The sequence below is a fragment of the Chiroxiphia lanceolata genome, chromosome 27 (assembly GCF_009829145.1).
Source record: "Chiroxiphia lanceolata isolate bChiLan1 chromosome 27, bChiLan1.pri, whole genome shotgun sequence".
NCBI classification, from domain to species: domain Eukaryota; kingdom Metazoa; phylum Chordata; class Aves; order Passeriformes; family Pipridae; genus Chiroxiphia; species Chiroxiphia lanceolata.
Window position 1 is genome coordinate 2,017,055 of NC_045663.1, and position 21,671 is coordinate 2,038,725.

Below are 21,671 nucleotides of genomic sequence, written 5' to 3' on the forward strand. Positions count from 1 at the left end.
CCTAAAATAGGACATTGGAGGGGTGGAAGAACCCCCTAAAATGGGACATTGGAAGATGGGATAAAACATTCCCCCCTCCCAAAATGGGACACTGGAGGGTTTGCAGAACCCCCCCAAAATGGGACATTGGAAGAGGGGCTGAACCCCCCTAAAATGGGACATTGGAGGGTTTGTAGAACTCCCCCAAAATGGGACATTGGAAGAGGGGCTGAACCCCCTAAAATGGGTCATTGGAGGGTCTGCAGAACCCCCTCCCCCAAAATGGGACACTGGAGGGTTTGCAGAACTCCCCCAAAATGGGACACTGGAAGATGGGATGAACTCCCCTCCCAAAATAAGACAGTGGAGGGTTTGCAGAACCCCCTCAAAATGGGACATTGGAGGGGTGGAGGAACCCCCCCAAAATGGGACATTGGAAGATGGGCTGAACCCCCAAAATGGGACATGGGAGGGTTTGCAGAATCCCCCCAAAATGGGACATGGGAGGGTTTGTAAACACCCCCCCCCCCAAAATGCAGTGTTTGGGGTCAGGGTTAAAGCCCCCACAAAATGTGGTATCAGAGGATGGCTGAACCCCCCAAAGTGAGACATCAGAGGGGTGACTGAGCTCTCCCAAAAAATGAAATCAAGGTGAGGGTTGAACCCCCCCAAAAATGGCATCAAAGGGTTGGCTGAACCCCCCCAAAATGTGACAAGAGGAAGAGGGCTGAACCCCCTCCAAAATGTGATATCAGACAGTGGCTGAGTCCCCAGAAAATGTGACATCAGAGGGTTTGATGACCTCCCCCAAAATATGAAATCGGGGAGTTGGATGACCTCCCCCCAAAATATGAAATCAGGGTGAGGGTTGCACCCCCCAAAAAATGGCATCAAAGGGTTGGCTGAACCCCCCCAAAACGGGACATTGGAGGGTTGGATGAGCCCTCTCAAAATATGAAATGAGGGTGAGGGTTGAACACCCCCAAAAATGGCATCGAAGGGTTGGTGGAACCCCCCCAAAATGTGACAAGAGGAGGAGGGCTGAACCCCCTCCAAAATGTGATATCAGATGGTGGCTGAGTCCCCCCAAAATGTGACATCAGAGGGTTTGATGAACCCCCCAAAATGTGACATCAGAGGGTTTGATGAACACCCCCAAAATGGGACATTGGAGGGTTGGATGAGCCCTCCCAAAATATGAAATTAGGGTGAGGTTTGAACACCCCCCAAAAATGGCATCAAAGGGTTGGTTGAACCCCCCCAAAATGTGACATCAGAGGGTTGGATGACCTCCCCCAAAATGTGACATCAGGGTGAGGGTTGAACCCCTCCAAAAATGGCATCAAAGGGTTGGCTGAATCCTCCCCAAAATGTGATATCAGATGATGCCTGAGCTCCCCCAAAATGTGACATCAGAGGGTTGGATGAACCCTCCCAAAATATGAAATCAGGATGAGGGTTCAACCCCCCCCAAAAATGGCATTGAAGGGTTGGCTGAACCCCCCAAAATGTGACATCAGATGGAGGCAGAACCCCCCCAAAATATAACAAGAGGAGGAAGGCTGAGCCCCCTCCCAAATTTGATATCAGGTGGTGGCTGAGCCCCCAGAAAATGTGACATCAGAGGGTTTGATGAGCCCTCCCAAAATATGAAATCAGGGTGAGGTTTGAACCCCTCCAAAAATGGCATCAAGGGGTTGGCTGAACCCTCCCCAAAACGTGATATCAGACAGTGGCTGAGCCCCCCCAAAATGTGACATCAGAGGGTTGGATGAGCCCTCCCAAAATGTGAAACCAGGGTGAGGGTTGAACCTCCCCAAAAAAGGCATCAAAGGGTTGGCTGAACCCTCCCCAAAATGTGACATCGGACGGTGGCTGAGCCCCCCCAAAATGTGATATCAGGATGAGGGTTCAACCCCCCCCAAAAACGGCATCGAAAGGTTGACCGAACCCTCCCCAAACTGTGACATCGGACGGTGGCTGAGCCCCCCCAAAATGTGACATCAGAGGGTTGGATGAGCCCTCCCAAAATGTGAAACCAGGGTGAGGGTTGAACCTCCTCAAAAACGGTATCGAAAGGTTGACCGAACCCTCCCCAAAATGTGACAGTGGATAGTGGCTGAACCCCCCAAAATGTGATATCAGACGGTGGCTGAGCCCCCCCAAAATGTGATATCAGACGGTGGCTGAGCCCCCCCAAAATGTGACATCAGGGTGAGGGTTGGCTGCCCCAGATGTGACGTGGGGACCAGGACTGGCTCAACCCCCCCAGAACGTGACCTCGGGCTCATGATGGTCACAGGGTTCTTCCCTCAGCGCCGGGGCGGGGACACGGCCCTATAAATCCCGCGCCAAAGCCGCCTTTGCCCCTCAATGAACGGCTCAGGGAGGCAAAGCCGAGTCAGAGCAAAGAGGGAACAGGGCCAGCCGTAGTTTTTCCTTCCTCTGAAAGTTGTTTCAGCCTTTCTAAAGCGTTTCTTTTCGGTTTTCCATCGCCACATTCCGGCAAAGGAGGCGACTCGGCAAAATGAAATACATCGTAGGCATCGGAGGGTAAGTCCCTGCTGATATTGGGAATATATGTTATTTTTTAATTGTTGCACTTGGCTTGGAGATTATTTATCTGGCTATAAAATAATATTCAGGGTACAGAATTTGAGAAAAGAGGCAAGTCAGACTTAATTCAAGCTGCTTAAACACAGAGAGCTCTGCAGGATGGCACAAGCTTTTATATTTAATTTATATGTCCTTTTATATGTAATTTATATGTCCTTTTATACGTAATTTATATATCCTTTTATGCGTAATTTATATATCCTTTTATACGTAATTTATATATCCTTTTATGTGTAATTTATATGTCCTTTTATACATAATTTATATATCCTCTTATACGTAATTTATATATCCTTTTATACGTAATTTATATATCCTTTTATATGTAATTTATATATCCTTTTATAAATCCTTTATATTTTATATATGCTTTTATATTATTTTATATATCCCTTTATATAGGATTAACAGAACAGATGCTGCTTCAATATAGAGGGCTCTGCAGGGCAGCATATACTTTTATACATACTTTTACATACACTTAATTTATATACTTTTATAAATTTATATACACTTTGTATACTTATATATACAATTTTAATATATTTATGTATATATTTTTATCTATGGTTTTACATATCCTTTTATAGGCTTAGTAGGAGGGATGCTGAGAGGGAAAAAAGTATCTCAAGTCAATTTAGAGGTCACAGAGACAAAAAATTTCTGTTAAAACCTTCTCTGAAATACCAGGAGGGGGAAAATCCCGTTTCCAACAAGACAGAGGCGGGGGGGGGCCGCGTAAAAAGCTTTTAATGTTCTTTAAAAAGTAGGATTTAGGAAGTCTGCATGCACTGGGATAGCACGAAAGCCCGGCAGGAGGGTTTGGGGAAAGGAGCACTGGCGGATAATATGGATTATTCTTATATTAATAATATAGGACTGAGGGATTTGTACAGCCTTGGGATAAAATACGAACCTATTACAGAGGAACAAGCTCTCCATGGGAGAGGACGATTATTCAGGCGTTTTACACGAGGGATCCTGCGCCGCCCTGAGGGAGCCGAGCCCGCCGGGAAGGGCTGGAAGGGCGCCCGGAGGGAGCGGAGCGGGGGCGGCTCGGCGGCCCCATCTTGGGCCGGGTGTCCCCAGAGCGAGCGGGGAGCGGCGGCTGTGAGGGGGCGGACTGTGAGGGGGCGGCCGTGGCGGCCCCTCAGGGGTCTCGGCTGAGAAGGGCCGGCAGTGGTGGCCCCGCGGCCCCTCAGGGGTCTCGGCTGTGCCGGGCCGGCAACGGTGGCCCCGCGGCCCCTCAGGGGTCTCGGCTGTGAGGGGGTGGCCCCTCAGGAGTCTTGGCTGCGAACGGGCGGCCATAGCGGCCCCTCAGAGGTCTCGGCTGTGCCGGGCCGGCAATGGCGGCCACGGCGCCCCTCAGCGCGGCCGTTGCGCGCGCGCGGGAACCGGCGCGGCCGTTACACGCGGTCCCGCGCGCGCGCGCGCGCGCCGCTCGAAGGGGCGGGGCAGAGGGGCGGAGGTCACAGCCAATCGGCGGCCGGGAAAGGGGCGGGGCGGGGGGGCGGTCGCAGCCAATCGGCGGCCGGTACCGGAGAGGCGGGAAATTCGAACGTGGCGGGCGGGGTTTGGGTCCCTCAGGGCGGGTCAGAGCCCGCGACCCTCAGAGTCTCCCCCCCCAGGGGCCGGGTCCCTTCATGGGCTCGGGTCTGTCAGAGTCTCCCCTCATGGGCCGGGGTTCCGGTCCCCCGGGGCAGGTCAGAACCTGTGTCCCCTCATTGTCCCAGGTCCCTCAGGGTCTCGCCCCATGGGCAGGGGTTTGGGTCCCTCAGGGCAGGTCAGAGCCGAGTCCTCTCAGAGGCTTTGGTCCCTCAGGATCCCCCCCCATGGACCCCGGCCCGAGCCCCTCAGGACTCTGCTCCTTCAGGCCTGGAGGTCCCCCCACAGCCCGGGGGTCCCGATGTCTCTCTCAGACCCGTCTCTAACCCAGTTCTAACGTGGTTCTCCCACCTCTGTGTCGCCCCCCGTGCAGCGTCACCAATGGTGGCAAAACCACCCTGACCAACAGGCTCATCAAGGCTCTCCCCAACTGCTGCGTGGTCCACCAGGACGATTTCTTCAAGGTAAGCCGACCCCCCTCTTCCTCACAGCGTTATTTGCTGCTTATCTGCTCAGGGATAGCTGTGGTGGGTCCCCTGGCAGTGTTGGGTGCTCCTGCATGCTCACCCACTCAGTTTGGACAGCTTAGGAGCCACACACTTCCCGATTTTTAGGTGCGGTGGGTGTTTTTTTAAAAAATATATATTTAATTTTTAAATGACTGGACAGGTGGGGGTGTTCCTGACCTTTACAAATGCCACGGGAACTTGGCACGACCCAGCTCAGAGAGGTCACAGCAAAACCTTTTAGTGTTAACTACAGATATAACCTACAGATATAACTGCTCATATCAGTCAGAGGTTATTTACTGTGCTCTGTACAAATCATTTTCTCCATTTTGGGTTTTCCCTCCTTATTTTGCTCAAGTAAGAACGTGGCTCCTAAATGATACTTTGGGGTTTAAGCACCTCTGTGCTGGTTTAAATACAGAAAGGGGGGTTTATTGGGGAGCTCTGAGAGCTCTGCATCAGAACCCAGTTAAAATATCACAGAGGTGAAAGCAGAAGACCTTTGCTTGCTGCCTCCTGCCCGGGGGTGCAGAACCATGTCACTAAAGCACTGCACCGTTCCTTGGGAATGACAGTATCCCACGTGGAAATCCAAGAGATGCAGGAATGTACTTGGAGCAGTTCTGTGTCACCCCCTAAAACATGAGGTGCTCCAGCTGGGTCTGTCCTGCCCTCACAGGAGCAGGTGCCAAGCAGAGCGAGATATTCCTTTGGAAAAGCTTTGCCAGGAGCCTCCTGCACGGATTTGGTCACACAGGAGCCCTTGGAGGAGGAATTGTGTTTATTATCCCACAAAGATCTGTAACTTCTCCCTCCTGTGAACACGAGCAAAGCTGTAACTGTCCTGCATTTTCATTAGAGTTAAAACACCTATTGTAAAACGCGACTTTTAGCACTTAAACTTAACACTATATTTGCATTTCAAATCCTTAAAGATCGATCTCTATCTTTTTACTAACACCCCATCAGGGGATTTAAGCTCAGAGCCTTTTATCCAAAGCCGGTTCGCCCGAGCCAGGGCCAAACTTTTCCGAGCTCTTGGGGTTGGTGAGAGAGAGAGACACGGGAATGGAAATGTTCACACGTTGCCCGGAGGGGGTCTGTGCTGATCGGCTCGCAGGGAACTGATCACGCTGAGGTTGCAGCAATGTTTTATTGCTCACTATATTTCAGCCACAAGATCAAATAGAAGTCGGGGAAGACGGCTTTAAACAATGGGATGGTAAGAGCAGTGTTCCCTATAGGATGCAGTAATGTATATTTTTTTTTCCTAAGTATTCCTTTTCTTTTTTTTTTTTTTTTTTTAATTATTAAAAAAAAAAAAAAAAAAGCCTTAACGGTAAAATTTCTGTTAATTCCTACAAATTCATCCTGTTGTTTATTTTTTTTTTTTCGTTGTTGTTTTGACTCTTTCCCGTGCGGTTTCGCGGTGTTTTGATCCTGTCTCCTTTTTCCCCACCCCCCACCCCCCCTTTCTCCCGATCCAGTGTTGGATTCCCTGGATATGGAGGCAATGGTGAGCACGGTGCGGGCCTGGATTGAGAACCCAGTGAAGTTTGCCCGTTCCCACGGGGTGAATGTCACACCTGGCTCTAAAGAGCCAACATCCCAAGATATCCATATATTGGTCATTGAAGGCTTCCTGCTTTATAATTACAAGTAAGGTTTGGGGAACTATCCGTGGTTTGCCAGGGAAGGTCCCTGGTGCCACAGCTAAAAACTCCTTTTTTTTTTTTTTTTTTACTAACCCCCTGCCTTGTTCTGAATTCTCACCCCGAAGAGTTTTTGCTGGAAAACGTAAAAAAATTAATCCCTAAACGCTGAAAAAAAATTAAGGGGATAATGTGAGTTTTTCTAAAACTCCGGGGGGGGGGGTTTAGACCAAGATTTGAGCTGGAATCCCCCTCACCCCCACCCCGAAAGCTCATGGATGAGGACAAGGAGATCAACAATTCACTGCTTGGGACCTCTCCTGGAATTCAGGAACAGTTCTCTCACTGGCTAAACTGAGCTTAATAATTAGGTAACTTCAAGGCCAGGTTGGACAGGACTTGGAGCAACCTGGGACATGGGGTGGGATGAGATGGGTTTAAGATCCCTTCCAACCCAACCCTCTCCAGGATTGCGAGTGAACATCGCAGCGAAGATCACCCTGTTTTTTGCCTTTTTTATGCAGGGCAGGGAAATTCTTGGCAGGAAGAAGGGGAGGCAGAACTGGCAGGGGAGAGAGAGAGAGAGAGAGAGAGAAAAATTCCAATAGCTAAATATATAAACTTCAGCCAATCACCCCCAGCAGACGTGGTGAGAGAAGCGTTCTTGGCTCCAAAGTGGAGTTTTGTTGACAAAATCCTTTCAGGAGAAGGAGCTGTTTGTGACACTTGGCAAAGCTGGAGCTGTTACAGGCTGTACCAGACAAGACAGCACCATCCCAGCTTCCCAAACTGGGGGGAACATGGAGGCAGCCTGGGATTAATCCTGCCAGGAATGGCCAACTGGAGATGGGGCTGGCAAAGGGCCTCCTGCTCCTGGCCTCTCCCCAGGGAGCAACTCTGGTGTCTCCTGAAGGACAAAAACACCCCTGAAATGCTCAGCCCTGTTCCCACAGCCTTTCCTTTGCCCAGAGGGAATATTCCACCACCCAAACTGGAGCTTCATGGAATTGCTGAGGTTGGAAAAGCCCTCCCAGCCCACAAAGTCCAACCTGTGCCCCACCCTGTCCCCCAGCCCAGAGCACTGAGGGCCACGTTCAGTCCTTCCTCGGACACCTCCAGGGTTGGGGACTCCAAACCCCCCTGGGCAGCCCCTTCCAATGCCTGACCACCCTTTCCATGAGGAAATTCCCTCTGATGTCCAATCTGACCCTCCCCTGGCACAGCTCGAGGCCATTTCCCCTTGTTCCTCTTTCCCCTGGGTTGGAAGGGACATTAAAGCTCGTCCAGTTCCAAGTCCCTGCTCTGGGCAGGGACACCTTCCACTAGACCAGGTTGCTCCAAGCCCTGTCCAAGCTGGCCTTGGACACTTCCATGAGTGAGCCAAGGAGTTGCCTTGTCCCAGATTTTGCTGCATATTCTCACAGCCCCAGGGTTTGATTTGGTTTGGTTGGTGAATCACAGCTTTGGGTTCCTGCACGCTGAGTTTGGAAGGATCTGGAAGGAGCCAGGGTTCCCAGCCTGGTGTCTGATCCCCCACAGGATCCTGTGTGATCCTCCTCAGGATTAGTGGCAGGTATTTGGGTGGGAAAAGCCCCTCCCTTGCCATTCTGACCTTCAGAAAAAACACCTTCTCCACGGTTTATACCAACCAACAAACCCACTGCCCATGAGGAAAGAACTCACACCTGGGTTGTCTTCAACAGACACAAACCCCAGAGAGGCAGAGAGATTTTGGGGTGATTTAACACTTTTCTCTGTCATTAAAAATTAGATAATCCACATTTTTTCTCTCTCCCCTCCCTCAGACCACTGATAGACCTGTTTGACATCCGTTACTACCTGGCGGTGCCGTACGACGAGTGCAAGAGGAGGAGAAGGTGAGAAGGTTCTTTGGTGTCAACCTAATCCTTCTTCCTGCTGAAGGAAAGATCCCTTTACCTTGCTCTTAATCATGGAATCATGGGATGGTTTGGTTGGAAGGGACCTTAGAGATTGTTTGATTCCACCCCCCCGCCCCGGGCAGGGACACCTTTCGCTAGCCCAGGTTGCTCCAAGCCCCGTCCAACCTGGCCTTGGACACTTCCAGGGATTTGGAGCCCACAATGGATGGGAGGTATTGGTGTTTAGAGTGAGAAATTTGGAAAAAAGTGGAGAAAAGAGACTTTCAGGTGCTAAACTCAGAGTCACCGAATCGCTGAGGTCGGGAACGACCCCTGAGGTCGAGTCCAACCATCACCGTGTCCGTCACTCCCCCGTGTCCCCAAGGGCCACCTCTGCATGTTCTTGGACACTCCCAGGGATGGTGCCTCCACCACTGCCCTGGGCAGCCTTTCCAACGCTTCACAACCCTTTCCATGAATTTTTTGTGCCTAATCTCCAATTTAAACCCCCTCTGGTGCAACGTGAGGCTGTTCCTTCTCGCCCTGTCCCCTGGGAGCAGAGCCCGACCTCCCGCCAGCTCCCCCCTCCTGTCAGGGATTTGTGGAGAGCCAGAAGGTCCCCCCTGAGCCTCCTTTGCTCCAATCCACGAGGAACAGGCCCGTGACAATCAGACAATCAGCTTTTCCATGACCACCACGGAGCAGCTGTTGGATCACCGTGACATTCCCTTTCCATGCTGTCATTCCCAGCACACGGAATTACACCGTTCCCGACCCCCCCGGCCTCTTCGACGGACACGTCTGGCCCATGTACTTGAAACACAGGAAGGAGATGGAGGACTGTGGTGTGGATGTTGGTAAGTTCTCCCCAGACACAAATCCTTCGGCCTTGGAGTTGGGGAATTTAAGGAATTGGGTGATTCAATCCAAGAAAACCTCGGCTGTAATGATGCAAAGTCCTATTTTTACTCCCGAGTTGTAACCCTGGCCCCGTTTGTCTGGATAAATACAGGCAGTTTTATAGCTGGGAACTCATTCCCTTTGCTTCATGCCCTGAGGACTTATAAGGGATTAAAAAAAATAAATAAATAAAGAGCAGGAATTCTTTATAATGGAATAAGGATTTCGCAGGATGTTCTGTTTTGGGGGTGGTTGTTTTTTTCCAATAAAAAAACCAAGTTGTCATCGGGGCCGATAAAATCTGAAATATTTTAAAGCTAATATTTAAAACTAATCTCCCAAAATCTCTTCCTGATGGAAACCTCCAGCCTGACTCCAGCTTTTTTTTTATTTTTCCCCAGTTTATTTGGATGGCCTGAAGTCGAGGGAAGAACTGTACAACCAAGTCTTTGAAGATATTCACAACAAGCTTTTAAATTGCTCATAGGTAAATCAAATACCTCCTGGGAGGGCTGGAACAGGGGGGGGATCATGCTGGAAACACCTTGGACACTCATCCTTTCCCTTCTTGCTTTCCAGGGTCTGGGAAGACCTGGAAGACCCGTGTACAGCCCGATGTAAATAATACTTGGAAGTGGGAAGGAGGGTTTATTTGTGGAAACTCTTCTCCCACTGCCCTTTGGCAAGTCCCTTCTGTATATAATTGAAAACTGAGGATAACTTATTCCCAACCCCACGGACAAGGATGGCCTTGGTGGGTTTTTTTGGTTTTGTTTTGTTGTTTTGTTTGGTTTTTTTTAATTATTTTATATTCCAAAGAGAAGTTGGAAAAGCATTTTTATAGCAGAACAAGCAGAGCTGCGCCGGGAAAACAACGGATCTCCCGCTCCTGCAGACAAAAAGGCTTCAGGCAACGGCTTGTTTGTAATATCATCTCTCACATTCAGTAAAAATCCACTTAAATCTCCCTCTGAGGTCCTGATTTAATTCATCTGGGCACGAAACTCCCCCAAAACACGACACTCACCCCCCTTTTTTCGTTGTGTGTTTGAAATCCCAGCCCTGGGTGGCCTCAGAGCTTCCCCCCTCGTGTCGCTGGTTGGGTTTGGGGGCTCACAACAGGGCCCCCAATGAGGTGGGAATGGCCCTGGTTGGGTTTGGGGGCTCCTGATGGGGCCCCAGCAAGGTGAGAATGGCCCTGGTTGGGTTTGAGGGGCTCCCAACAGGCCCCCAGCGAGGTGGGAATGGCCCTGGTTGGGTTTGGGGGCTTCTGACGGGGCCCCAGCGAGGTGGGAATGGCCCTGGTTGGGTTTGGGGGCTCCTGACGGGCCCCCAGCAAGGTGGGAATGGCCCTGGTTGGGTTTGGGGGGCTCCCAATGGGCCCCCAATGAGGTGGGAATGGCCCTGGGAATTCAAGGTGAGCCGGTGGGATTTCTCATGGGATGAGAACTTAGAACTGTGCTCCCTTAGGAAACATTTCAGGAGTTCACACTAAACCACCACCCGAATTTCAGTTTGGAAGGAGCAGCACTGAGACCCCCTCAGGGCTCCAGTGGGGGCTGTTTGTGGTCCTTAACTCCCTGTGGGTGTGAATTCCAGCCTGGGATTCCTCCTCTGGACACCTGGTGGGTGCTGAAGACCTATTGTTTGCAATACCATCTCTCAAATTCAGTAAAAATCCACTTAAATCTACTTCTGAGGTCCTGATTTAATTGATCTGTCAGAAAAGGGCACGGAACTCCCCCAAAACACGACACCACCCCCCTTTTTCCAGTTATTTTCTGGAGCGGGCATGCCATGCTCAGAAGGAGATGTGGATCCCTCTGGAATCCCCCTGGATTCCCCAGGCTATTCCCAGCACCTGGTGGGTGCTGGAGACCTCCTGAGTCCCACAGGAGGAGAGTGGGATGTGTTCAAACCATGGACACACACGTCCAGGGCCTGGGGGAGCCCATTCCAGGCGGGATCTACTCCTGAGCCTTAGGGGACAACTCCAGGGCAGCCCTGGGGTGTCCTTGGCTCACTCTGACAGTCCACACCACTGTAATTAGCTGAGCAGGTTAATTAACACCGGGGTGAGGTGGAGCACCCCAAAATGTGCTGATTCTCTGGGAATACAGTGGCTAAAAGCAGCAGTGCCCAGGGAATGATGTCCCTGAGCACGTGCAGTGCCCTGTCAGTACAAAGGGATGAGCTCCACAGCCACTGGAATAACTTAGCTGGCGGGTCCCTTCCCAAGATTTTGGGGCCTGAGTTAGAGACAGTGCTCTGGAAAAGCAGCTGCCACAGAGTAGTGAGGAATCACCCAAAACCCCCACCCTGTTCCAGGGGGTGTTTTCAGCAGCCGCAGGGGAGCCACATCCATCACCTCGGCCTTGTCTTGCTCCCGATTATTTTCTGGAGCGGGGATGCCAGGCTCAGAGGGAGATGTGGATCCCTCTGGAATCCCCCTGGATTCCCCAGGCTATTCCCAGCCCTGAGCGTGCCTGGGGAGACCCACACCACTCTGATTACACCATTCCAGGGCTGAGGAACACCCCGGCCAAGGACACCCCGCTGCGCCCTGTCACCCACACCGTGACCTGTCACCCACGTTCCTGCATCCGTTGGACACCAGCACACGGAGCATTTCCCACGGATTGGCTACAGCTCAGCTCCCTGGCAGGAAAAGAGAATCCAGTGGGATGCAGCTCGGAGTTTCTGTGGGGGGTTTCCTGCGTGTTCACGGGTTGGTTGAAGCCGTGCGGGACTTGTTTGGATTTTGGGAAGACTTATAAGGGAAAAAAAAGCCTCGCTCCCGCCTCCCACCAGGCTCTGGGAAGCGGGAATTAAAGCCTAAAAAAGGCATTTTGGTATTGTCTGATCACAGAGAACGAAACATCCCAGGGTGGTGTCAGCTCTGGCTGCAAGGAGGGGAATGGAGGCAGAACATCCTGAGATTCCAGCACCGGAATCTCACGGGAGCAGCACATCCCCTCAGCTCCGAGCACGACACGACTTCCTAAGGGGTTTAATATTTGCAGAATCACGAAATCATGGAATTGTTGAGCTTGAGAAGCCCTCTAAGACCATCAAATCCAAGAGTTCCTCCAGCACTGCCAAGGCCACCACTAATCCATGTCCCCAGGGGCCACATCCACACGGCTTTTAAATCCCTGCAGGGATGGGGACTCCACCACTGCCCTGGGCATCCTTTTCCAGTGCCTGACCACCCCTTCCATAAAGAAATTTTCCCTCATATCCAACCTAAACCTCCCCTGGCACAGCTTGAGGCTGTTTCCTCTCGTCCTGCCCCTTGTTCCCTAGGAGCAGAGCCCAGCAGGGCTTCCCCCTCCTGTCAGGGAGTTGCAGAGCCAGAAGGTCCCCCCTGAGCCTCCTTTTCTCCAGGCTGAGCCCCCCCAGCTCCCTCAGCTTCCTCCCATCCCACCTTCCTGGCAGTATTTCACCTCCTGGACACTTTCTCCCCAGCAAATCCCTTCTTTCCCCCTCTTTCTGCAGCTGTGGCAGCACCGGAACACCCCAAATCCTGCTTTTTAAAAATTATTTTGTGGGGTTTTTTTGTGCATCCCCCCTTGCTGAGAACCACCCCCCCCCCTTGCTGCTCCCTCCCCAGGGCAGGGCACCTCCCGGGCCGGGCTGAATGACCGGTGACTTCCAAGAGTTTTTTGGGAGCGTGAAACCAAACCCCTTGGGCACGAGGAGAATCCGGGAAGCCTTTGCACTATGTGAACTTTGCAGGGTCGGGAACAGCCGGTGCTCCAGGATTTCCACACATCCTCTCACCCTGGTGACGGAGCAGCGGATCAAATGGCCGCGGCTCCAGCTGAATCCGCACCCCGGAGCCCTGGGATGCAGAATCCAGAGGGAAGACGGTGATTCCAAGCCCCCCAGCCAGGCTCTGGTGTTGCCCACCACGGTCAGATCCCTGCTGCAGCCCAGGGGATGTGTGCCCAGGGAGGTGGCACAGCCCTGGGACACCGGGACAGCCCCGGTCATGCGTCACCCCCTGGGAGCCGAGTGCCTTGGCACGGAAAACCAGGGCGGATCAAATTCCCAGCAGGTCCACGTGGCCCACGGGTTGGGATGAAACCTACACCCGTGGGGACGTCAGCAAGGGACAGGGACACGGGGCATGGCCCCTCCAGACCCCCAGGGAGCCACAAATAAATCCTAAATGGAGCCAAGCCCCTGGGCCCGGAGCTGAGCCGGGGGTGAAGCCACCACAGCCCCCCCGGCCCAGCGTGGCCAGCCAGGGGGACGCCTGCCAGCCACCCCTGGGATTTGCTGGTGATTCCCCCCGATCAAATTCAGCTGCATCTTGGCTCCGGGGCCACGGGCAGCCAGAAAGCCCCTGGTGATCCCAGAGGAAAAGCCCCTCCCAGAGGAAAGCCCTTTCCAGAGGAAAAGCCCCTCCCAGAGGAAAAGCCCCTCCCAGGCTCTGGCACCTGCCCCGCAGAAGGTTTGTGAACCTTGTCCCCTCTGTCCCCAGGAGGGGAGGGGAGAGGGGAGGGGTCTGGCCTGTGCTGGGCCCACAGTCCAGCCACCGGCTGCTCTTCCCACTTGCCAGTGATGGCACAACCCATCAGCCCTTCCCAGCCCTACCCACTCCCCCCCCCACCAAATGGGATCTGGCTGGTCCCCTAGGAAAAGAAGATCCCTTAGGAAAAAGTGTTGGGACACCACAGAAACCCTGGGACCCTCCCCACAGCCAGGGGCCTTCCCCGAGCCCCAAATCCCACAGACCATCTCCAATTCCACAAAACATCCCTCAACCTTCCCTGAGCACCCCAGACCTGCACTGGGGTCCAGGCAAGAGGGGACCCATCCCTAGAGCCCCCTCCACGCCCACAGTGGGCTCACCTGTCACTGCTGGGGCTGATAAGGCAAAAAACCCACGTTTTTCCTCTCAAATTTAGGAATCCCTCTGGGATGGGAGCACAGCAGAGGGGTTGTCACCCCACAGAACGTCCCTGCCCCTCTCCCATGGCAGGAGCTGAGGCAGCCACCTCGTTACACAGACACCTTTATTCTGGTCAGAGTGAAGGCTGGGCTGGGGGACAGGGGGGGCAGCACCCCAGGGGGCACAGGGGTCACCCAGGGGTCACCCAGGGGGCCACGTGGGGATCAGTCCTTGGTCCCGGCCCGTGTGTGGCTGCTGCCAGAGTGCAGAGGGGGGGGTCTGCCCATCAAACCTCCCCCCACGTGCTGGGGTAGCTCAGGGACCTGCATGGGACAAGGAGCATCCCCAGGTGTGGAGGGAGTGATGAGAAGTGTCCCCAAGCACAATGGGAGTGATGAAAAGTGTCCCCAAGCACAGTGGGAGTGTTGAGAAGTGTCCCCAAGCAGGGTGGGAGTGATGAGAATTGTCCCTAAGCAAAGTGGGAGTGTTGAGAAGTGTCCCTAAGTGTGGTGGGAGTGATGAGGAGTGTCCCTAAGCACAGTAGGAGTGATGAGGAGTGTCCCCAAGCACGGTGGGAGTGTTGAGAAGTGTCCCTAAGCACGGTGGGAGTGATGAGAAGCGTCCCTAAGTGTGGTGGAAGTGATGAGAAGTGTCCCCAAGCACAGTGGGAGTGATGAGAAGTGCCCCCAAGCACGGTGGGAGCGAAGAGAAATGTCCCTAAGTGTGGTGAGAGTGATGAGGAGTGTCCCTAAGCACAGTGGGGGTGTTGAGAAGTGTCCCTAAGCAGTGTGGGAATGATGAGAAGCGTCCCTAAGTGTGGTGGAAGTGATGAGACGTGTCCCCAAGCACAGTGGGAGTGATGAGACGTGTCCCCAAGCACAGTGGGAGTGATGAGAAGTGTCCCCAAGCACGGTGGGAGTGATGAGAAGTGTCCCCAAGCACGGTGGGAGTGATGAGAAGTGTCCCCAAGCACGGTGGGAGTGATGAGGAGCCCGGGGCCACAAGCCAAGCAGGAGCCACAACGCAGGAGCCAAACCCCAGGGGAGCACAGCCCCAGCCCCCCGAGGTGGGGGCTCCAGGGAGGCACAACCCCCCCACACCGACCCCCAGAGCCGGGGAACACTGACTGACCGGAGGCTCCTCGGCGATCGGGGGGCGTCGGGAAGGGCCGGAGCCGCCCGGCTTAGCGGATGCTGCCGTCGCCGTCGCCGCTCTGCTTCTCCTGCTCGATGGACCACACCAGCTCCTCCACAAACTTCATCTCCGAGGCCACCTGCTTGGCCAGGGCCTCGTAGTGGTTCTCCAGCTTGCGGTAGCGCCGCTTGAGGCCATTGGCCGCCTGCACCACGCTCTTGGTCTCCTCCTGCGCCTGCTTCTTCAGCGCCTCCGTCTTCTGCAGCTCCTGCCGGATCTGCCGCAGGTCCTGGCTGATGCTCTCGTTCTCCTCCTTGTACCACGACTCCTTCTCCTCGTAGATGGAGCGCAGCGCCTCGATGTCCTCCTGGAAGGACTTCTTGTTCCTCTCCAGCTCCCGCAGGGTCTCCTCGGCCGCCGCCACCTCCTCCATGACCTTGGAGAAGCGCTCGAAGTTGATGTAGGTGTTGTTGGGGGGCATGCTGGAGTGGGACTTGATGGTGTACTCCTTGAGGCGCGTGGTCTTCAGCCGGCGCCGCTCGGGCTTCTTGCAGCTGTCCTCGTTCCGGACGTTCCTCCTCTTGATCACCTGCGGGAGGGACACGGCCGTGGGGTGGGACACAGCAGGGACAGCAGGAGCTGGGTGGCCCCGGCACCAAACCGGCCCCCGCGGGGGGGTTGGGGATCACAGAGCTGCTGTCAGCACCCACCCCACCCTGAGGGGGTCTGACACCCCAAAAGTGGTAATTCTTTAAGTTCTCACCTTAATCCAAGGGTGCTCCAGGCTCTGGGCGATGGTCATTCGCTTCCTGCAAACACAGCAAGGCTGTGATCAGGGCTGTGATCAGCTCCCTTTCCCTGTTAAAGCCCTGGAAGTGCAGCTCAGATCCTGTGATCACCTTTGGGGTCTGGATGAGCCCGGAGAAACTCGCTGCACTCAGGGTCCCCCCAGGCAGGGGCCACATCCAGCCCCCAACCCCTCAAACACAGGCAGAAGAACCTCCAGACCAACGTTCAACCACATGGCTCCACTGCTGCCACCACCCCAGAGCCCTGGGGACTCAACTCAGCCCCTGACCCCTCCCAAACCCCAGCAGAGCTGCTGCACCCTTGGGGGGATCCCAGAATTCACCCCATGCCTCATGTAGGGGAGAGATTTTGGATTCAGAGCTCAACCTCAGTGCAGGCAGGAGTGTGGGAGCTGCCTGTTTGCAGCGGGTTGGGCAGGAGGGACCGTCCCCTCTCCCAGAGGAACCCCCAGCTCCGCTCCCCACCCCTCACTTGGGGTCCTTGACGAGCAGACGGCGGATGAAGTCCTTGGCCAGCTCGCTGGTGTTGCTGAAATACTCCTCGTCGAAGTCGTAGTTGACAGCAGAGATGTTGGTCAGGGTCTCCTGCTTTGTCTCCCCCAGGAAGGGGGAGGCTCCACTCAGCCTGTGGAGAGAGAAAGTTAGGACACCCCACAGCCAGAGGTGGGGGGCTCTCCCTGCAGCCCCAACCCCTCCCCAGACCTCCCTCGTACTCACAGGATGTACGTGATGACCCCGATGCTCCTGGAAGAGAGAGAGGAAGAGGAGGCTGAAGCCCCTCAGAGCACTGTCAGGCCCCTCTCCCCGCACTTTTGGCACAAGGGGAGATCCACTGGCACGAGGGGATGGACTGCTGGAACCATGGGAATGGGCTCAGGAGGGGGATCACTCACCACATGTCGGCCTCCAGCCCCAGGGGCTCATAATTCACAATTTCCGGGGCTTTGGGAGGAAAGAGAGGAGAAAACAGGCTCATTGTGGGGGAAGGAAACTGTCCCCATGGATGCACTCCAGCAGTGGCACTGGGCATCCCTCTGGGATTAATCCAAAGCTTTCAGCAGCCTGAGGAGCCCCCAGGAATGCTGCCAGCCAGGTCTCACCTACAAACTCTGGGGTCCCAAAGATATTCTTGAATTCATTCCCAGCCTCGATCTTGTGGGCGATGCCGAAGTCGATGAGTTTGATGCGAGGGTTTGGCACGTTCTTGTCCAGCAGCATGATGTTCTCTGGCTGGGGGGGGGGGGGGAGTTGGGTCTGTCCCCACATACCCACCCCTGGGAGCTGCCCTGGGCTCCTCCTTCCAGAGGTGAGGACATGGGAGAGATCTCAAACTGGGAGAGATCCCAGCACCGACTCCCACACCTCACCTGGGAGCTCATTCCCACTCCCCGCAGCGCCTGCACCTCCCAGACCTCACCTGGGAGTTCATCCCTGCTCCCAGTGATGAACATGGGGTGTCTGCACCTCCCAGACCTCACCTGGGAGTTCATCCCTATTCCTAGTGATGAACATGGGGTGTCTGCACCTCCCAGACCTCATCTGGGAGTTCATCCCTATTCCCAGTGATGAACATGGGGTGTCTGCACCTCCCAGACCTCACCTGGGAGTTCATCCCTGTTCTTTGGGGAATCTGGACCTCCCAGATGTCACCTGGGAGCACATTCCCACTCCCCAGTGCCAGGCACAGGGTGTCTGCACCTCCCAGACCTCACTTGGGAGCTCATCCCTGCTCTCTGGGGAATCTGCACCTCCCAGACCTCGCCTGGGAGCTCATCCCTGCTCTCTGGGGAATCTGCACCTCCCAGACCTCACTTGGGAACTCATCCCTGCTCCCAGTGATGAACATGGGGTGTCTGCATCTCCCAGACCTCAGCTGAGAGCTCATCCCTGCTCTCTGAAGAATCTGCACCTCCCAGACCTCACTTGGGAGCTCATCCCTGCTTCCTGGGGAATCTGGACCTCCCAGACCTCATCTGGGAGCTCATCCCTGCTCTCTGGGGAATCTGCATCTCCCAGACCTCACCTGGGAGCTCATCCCTGCTCCCAGTGATGAACATGGGGTGTCTGCATCTCCCAGACCTCAGCTGGGAGCTCATCCCTGCTCTCTGAAGAATCTGCACCTCCCAGACCTCAGCTGGGAGCTCATCCCTGCTCTCTGAAGAATCTGCACCTCCCAGATCTCATCTGGGAGCTCATCCCTGCTCTCTGAGGAATCTGCACCTCCCAGACCTCACCTTGGAGCTCATCCCTGTTCTTTGGGGAATCTGCACCTCCCAGACCTCAGCTGGGAGCTCATCCCTGCTCTCTGAAGAATCTGCACCTCCCAGACCTCACCTGGGAGCTCATCCCTGCTCTCTGGGGAATCTGCACCTCCCAGACCTCACTTGGGAACTCATCCCTGCTCCCAGTGATGAACATGGGGTGTCTGCACCTCCCAGACCTCACCTGGGAGCTCATCCCTGCTCTCTGGGGAATCTGCACCTCCCAGACCTCATCTGGGAGCTCATCCCTGCTTCCTGGGGAATCTGGACCTCCCAGACCTCACCTTGGAGCTCATCCCTGCTCTCTGGGGAATCTGCACCTCCCAGACCTCACCTGGGAGCTCATCCCTGCTCCCAGTAATGAACATGGGGTGTCTGCATCTTCCAGGCCTCACCTGGGAGCTCATCCCTGTTCTCTGAAGAATCTGCACCTCCCAGACCTCTCACCTGGGAACTCATCTCTGCTCCCACCACCAAGCACGGGGCCCCTGCCCCTCCCAGCCCTCACCTTCAGGTCGAAGTGGGCGATGTGCTTGGAGTGCAGGTAGTGCACCCCGTCCAGGATCTGCTTGAGGAACTGGGTGGCCTCCTCCTCCGTCAGGGACTCCTTCTCCGCCAGGAAGTCGAAGAGCTCCCCGCCCGACACCAGCTCCAGGATGAGCACCACGTCGGTCTTGTTCTCGAAGATGTCGTGCAGGGTGATGATGTTGGGGTGCTGGATCTCCCTCAGGATGTCCACCTCCCTCTCGATCTCCTCCCGGCTCACGCCCCGGCGGCTGGACGACAGCCGGCGCTTCTTGATGAACTTGGCCGCGTATTCCAGGCCCGTTTTCCTCTCCCGGCACTTCCGGACGATGGCGAATTGGCCGCTGCGGGATGAGGGAAGGAGGTGAGGTGAGAAGCTCCCTCATCACATCCTTGGAAACAGCAGGAGGACACACTTTTTCCTCCCAGGACTGCCAGGAATTGGGATCAGATGGTGCCCATCTGCTCTCAGGCGTTACACACCCCCGGCACTGCTGGAGCAAGCCCGGGGCTTCCTGGGATGGAGGAAAGGAATTCCTCCCAGGAATGTGGCAGCTGCAAGCCATCCCTGGGCTGTTCAGGTGCTGCTGTGAGATGCCCAACAGCCCCTCTTTTCCAGCCAGGAAACTCCAGGTTGGTCCCCAGAGCCAATCCCAGAGCCCGGTGGTCCCGGGGGACCGTAAAGCTCTGAAGGGAAAGGCAGGTGGAGGGGGAAATGTCTTAAACCAGAGCAACTGCACCTGGACCCAAGATTCCTTTATACTTTTATACATTCCTGGATCACAGCTGGGGCCACCCACAGCCCCCCCAGGGCAGGGATCAGCTTTGCCCAGGTAGGATCCACAGCACAGCCCTGAGAGGGAAGAGAACCCGGAGGAACCCCTGGAAGCTGCTTTGCTTTGAGACAAAACCCACCCAAGTGACCCAAAACGTTTTTGCTGCCCGAGGATTTTTCCCAGTGGCCGAGGAGGAGCCACGGCCGAGGCTGGGCTGGAGGATCCCGAGGCAGCTCCCCCAGCTCCGCCTCTGCATCCCGGATGATTAAATCCCATCTGCAGGCAGTGAGTCACCCTTGGATCCCTCCCCGGGCACAGAGCCAGGAGCAGCCACCGAGGCCCGGAAGCTGCCGGCTGGCCCCGGCCCGGCAGCCTCAGCTGGAGCTCCAAAAGGAGCAACTTTAATGTTAATTAACACCTTTTTTTAACCTCTCCCTGCCAGAGGTGCCCGGCTCCCCGGCACAGCCGCTGGCAGGGGGGGCACAGGGGCACCACGAGGGGTCCAGCAGCCGGGGAAGCTCCTGGCTGGAGGTGCAGCCCCCCCAGAGTGTGGGGGGACGTCCCTCACCTGCCCAGCTCTTCCCCCATCTCATAGAAGTCCTCCACGCTCTCCTGGCGGAAGGTGGACATGGCTGCGGAGCCGTTTGGAGCGGGAGCCGCCGCGATGCCGAGAGGAGAACACGGGAAGTCAGGGGGGAAGTCAGGGAGCAGCCAGGAAGCAGCCGGGGATCAGCATCTGCGGTACCGGGAAAAAGGGGGGTTGTGTCCCGGGAGCTCGGGCCAACACCCGGCACAGGGATCCTGTCCCAGGGATCCTGTCCCTGCCAACCCCCAGGACACCGGGAAGGAGCCCCCAGGCCACATGACCCCAGGCTGGGTGGCTGCAGCTGAGCCAGGGATTAACCCCAAGGGTGCCCCCCATCCCATCACATCCCAAAGCCTGTAGGGACCCCTGACCCCCGCGGGGATGCACTGGGGGGACACAGAAGGGAAAGGGGCAGTGGCTGTGTGGGCTCCATTGCTGTGGGCCTTGCTTGATCCCAAAGCAGCCAGAAACACCCAGATGTGGTGGAGAGAACCCCCAACTCAGCCAGCAGCACCCTCCTGCCCCCAGCCCCATTGTCCCTCCCTGCCCCACACCCCAATCGATCTTTCACTGCTCCTCCCTGCCCCACAATCCCCAATTCCATGGCAACCCCCTGAGCCCCCAGAGCCCCCCCTCCTAATCCCCCACAGCCCCTCCCTGTCCCACAAGCCCCAAATTCAGAGCCCCCACCCAGTTCCTCACAGCCCACACCCCCAGTCCCCCACAGCCCCTCCCTGTCCCATAAGCCCCAAACTCAGAGTCCCCCACCCTCAATCCCCTCCCTGCCCCAAAGCCCCCACACCCAGAGACCCCTAAATCCCAATCCCTCTCTGCCTCGTAATCCCACAGCACACCCCAATTCCCCACAGCCTCTCCCACATCCACAGACCCACACCCACAACTCTGATCCTTCCACACTCCTTTCCTGGCCAAAAGCCCCCCCATTCCTATCCCGACCCCTCCTTTTCCAGCCCCACAGCCCAGTCAATCCCTCCCCATCCCTTTCCTACCCCACAGCCACCCCCCCCAGATCCAAATCCCTACCCCTCCTTTTCCAGCCTCACACAAAACCCCCCACCCCAATCCCTACCCCTCCTCTTCCAGCCCCACAGCCCCCCCATCCCAATTCCTCCCCCCCCTTTTCCTGCCTCACAGCCCCTCCCTATCCCACAGGCCCCACACCCACAGCCCCCCCCCCAATCCCTCCCCATCCCCTTCCCGCCCCACAGCCCCTCACAGCCCCACAGCCCCCCCAATCCCTCCCTTCCCCTCCCTTCCCCACAGGCCTCAGCCCCCCACCACCCCCTCCGCTCCACCCCACCCCACCCACCCTCTCTCCATCACCCCTCTCGCGCCCCCAAACCCCCTCCCGGCCGCACATCGCCCCTCAGAGACCCCCCCTCAGACACACCCAAACCTGGGCCGCCTCCGCCCGCGCCGCCGCCGCCACATTCCAGCACAGCGCCGGCCCCGCCCACCGCCGGCCCCGCCCACCGCCGGCCACGCCCACCGCTGACAATACCCGCCTCCTCTCCAAAG

General features: G+C 55.7%; 2 protein-coding genes and 1 long non-coding RNA gene across 9 annotated transcripts in view; 1 reads left to right on the forward strand and 2 right to left on the reverse strand.

Annotated features, from left to right (window-relative positions):
* The window catches only part of LOC116799186, a 12,677-nt gene extending 8,729 nt beyond the window's left edge, over positions 1-3,948 (reverse strand). For both annotated transcript variants that reach the window (XR_004361007.1, XR_004361009.1), the window contains exon 1: positions 3,512-3,948. This is a non-coding gene — a long non-coding RNA (uncharacterized LOC116799186). The remainder of the gene's footprint in view (positions 1-3,511) is intronic.
* On the forward strand, positions 2,340-10,108 carry NMRK2 (nicotinamide riboside kinase 2). Of its 4 annotated transcripts, none has more exons than XM_032712107.1 (8): positions 2,340-2,532; positions 4,574-4,664; positions 5,883-5,931; positions 6,197-6,368; positions 8,167-8,238; positions 8,992-9,098; positions 9,543-9,628; positions 9,721-10,108. In XM_032712107.1, exons 1-7 carry the CDS (start codon positions 2,507-2,509, stop codon positions 9,626-9,628), a joined length of 603 nt encoding a protein of 200 aa, XP_032567998.1. In that variant the 5' UTR covers positions 2,340-2,506; the 3' UTR covers positions 9,721-10,108. The 4 variants fall into 4 exon arrangements, with proteins under 4 accessions (XP_032567998.1, XP_032567995.1, XP_032567996.1 ...); XM_032712106.1 differs by lacking the exon at positions 2,340-2,532 and adding an exon at positions 3,458-3,705; XM_032712104.1 differs by lacking the exons at positions 2,340-2,532; positions 5,883-5,931 and adding an exon at positions 3,354-3,720.
* A 4,041-nt stretch (positions 10,109-14,149) lies between these two features.
* DAPK3 (death associated protein kinase 3) lies at positions 14,150-21,620 on the reverse strand. 3 transcript variants are annotated; one of them, XM_032712101.1, is made up of 9 exons: positions 21,544-21,620; positions 20,115-20,282; positions 18,754-19,114; positions 17,085-17,214; positions 16,878-16,926; positions 16,702-16,728; positions 16,457-16,609; positions 15,939-15,984; positions 14,150-15,764 (listed from the first exon to the last, which is right to left on the reverse strand). In XM_032712101.1, the coding sequence occupies exons 2-9, from the start codon at positions 20,174-20,176 to the stop codon at positions 15,225-15,227; spliced, it is 1,368 nt and encodes a 455-aa protein (XP_032567992.1). In that variant the 5' UTR covers positions 20,177-20,282; positions 21,544-21,620; the 3' UTR covers positions 14,150-15,224. The 3 variants fall into 3 exon arrangements, with proteins under 3 accessions (XP_032567992.1, XP_032567993.1, XP_032567994.1); XM_032712102.1 differs by having other exon boundaries at positions 21,550-21,595; XM_032712103.1 differs by lacking the exon at positions 21,544-21,620 and having other exon boundaries at positions 20,115-20,168; positions 20,235-20,282.
* Positions 21,621-21,671: the final 51 nt, after the last annotated feature.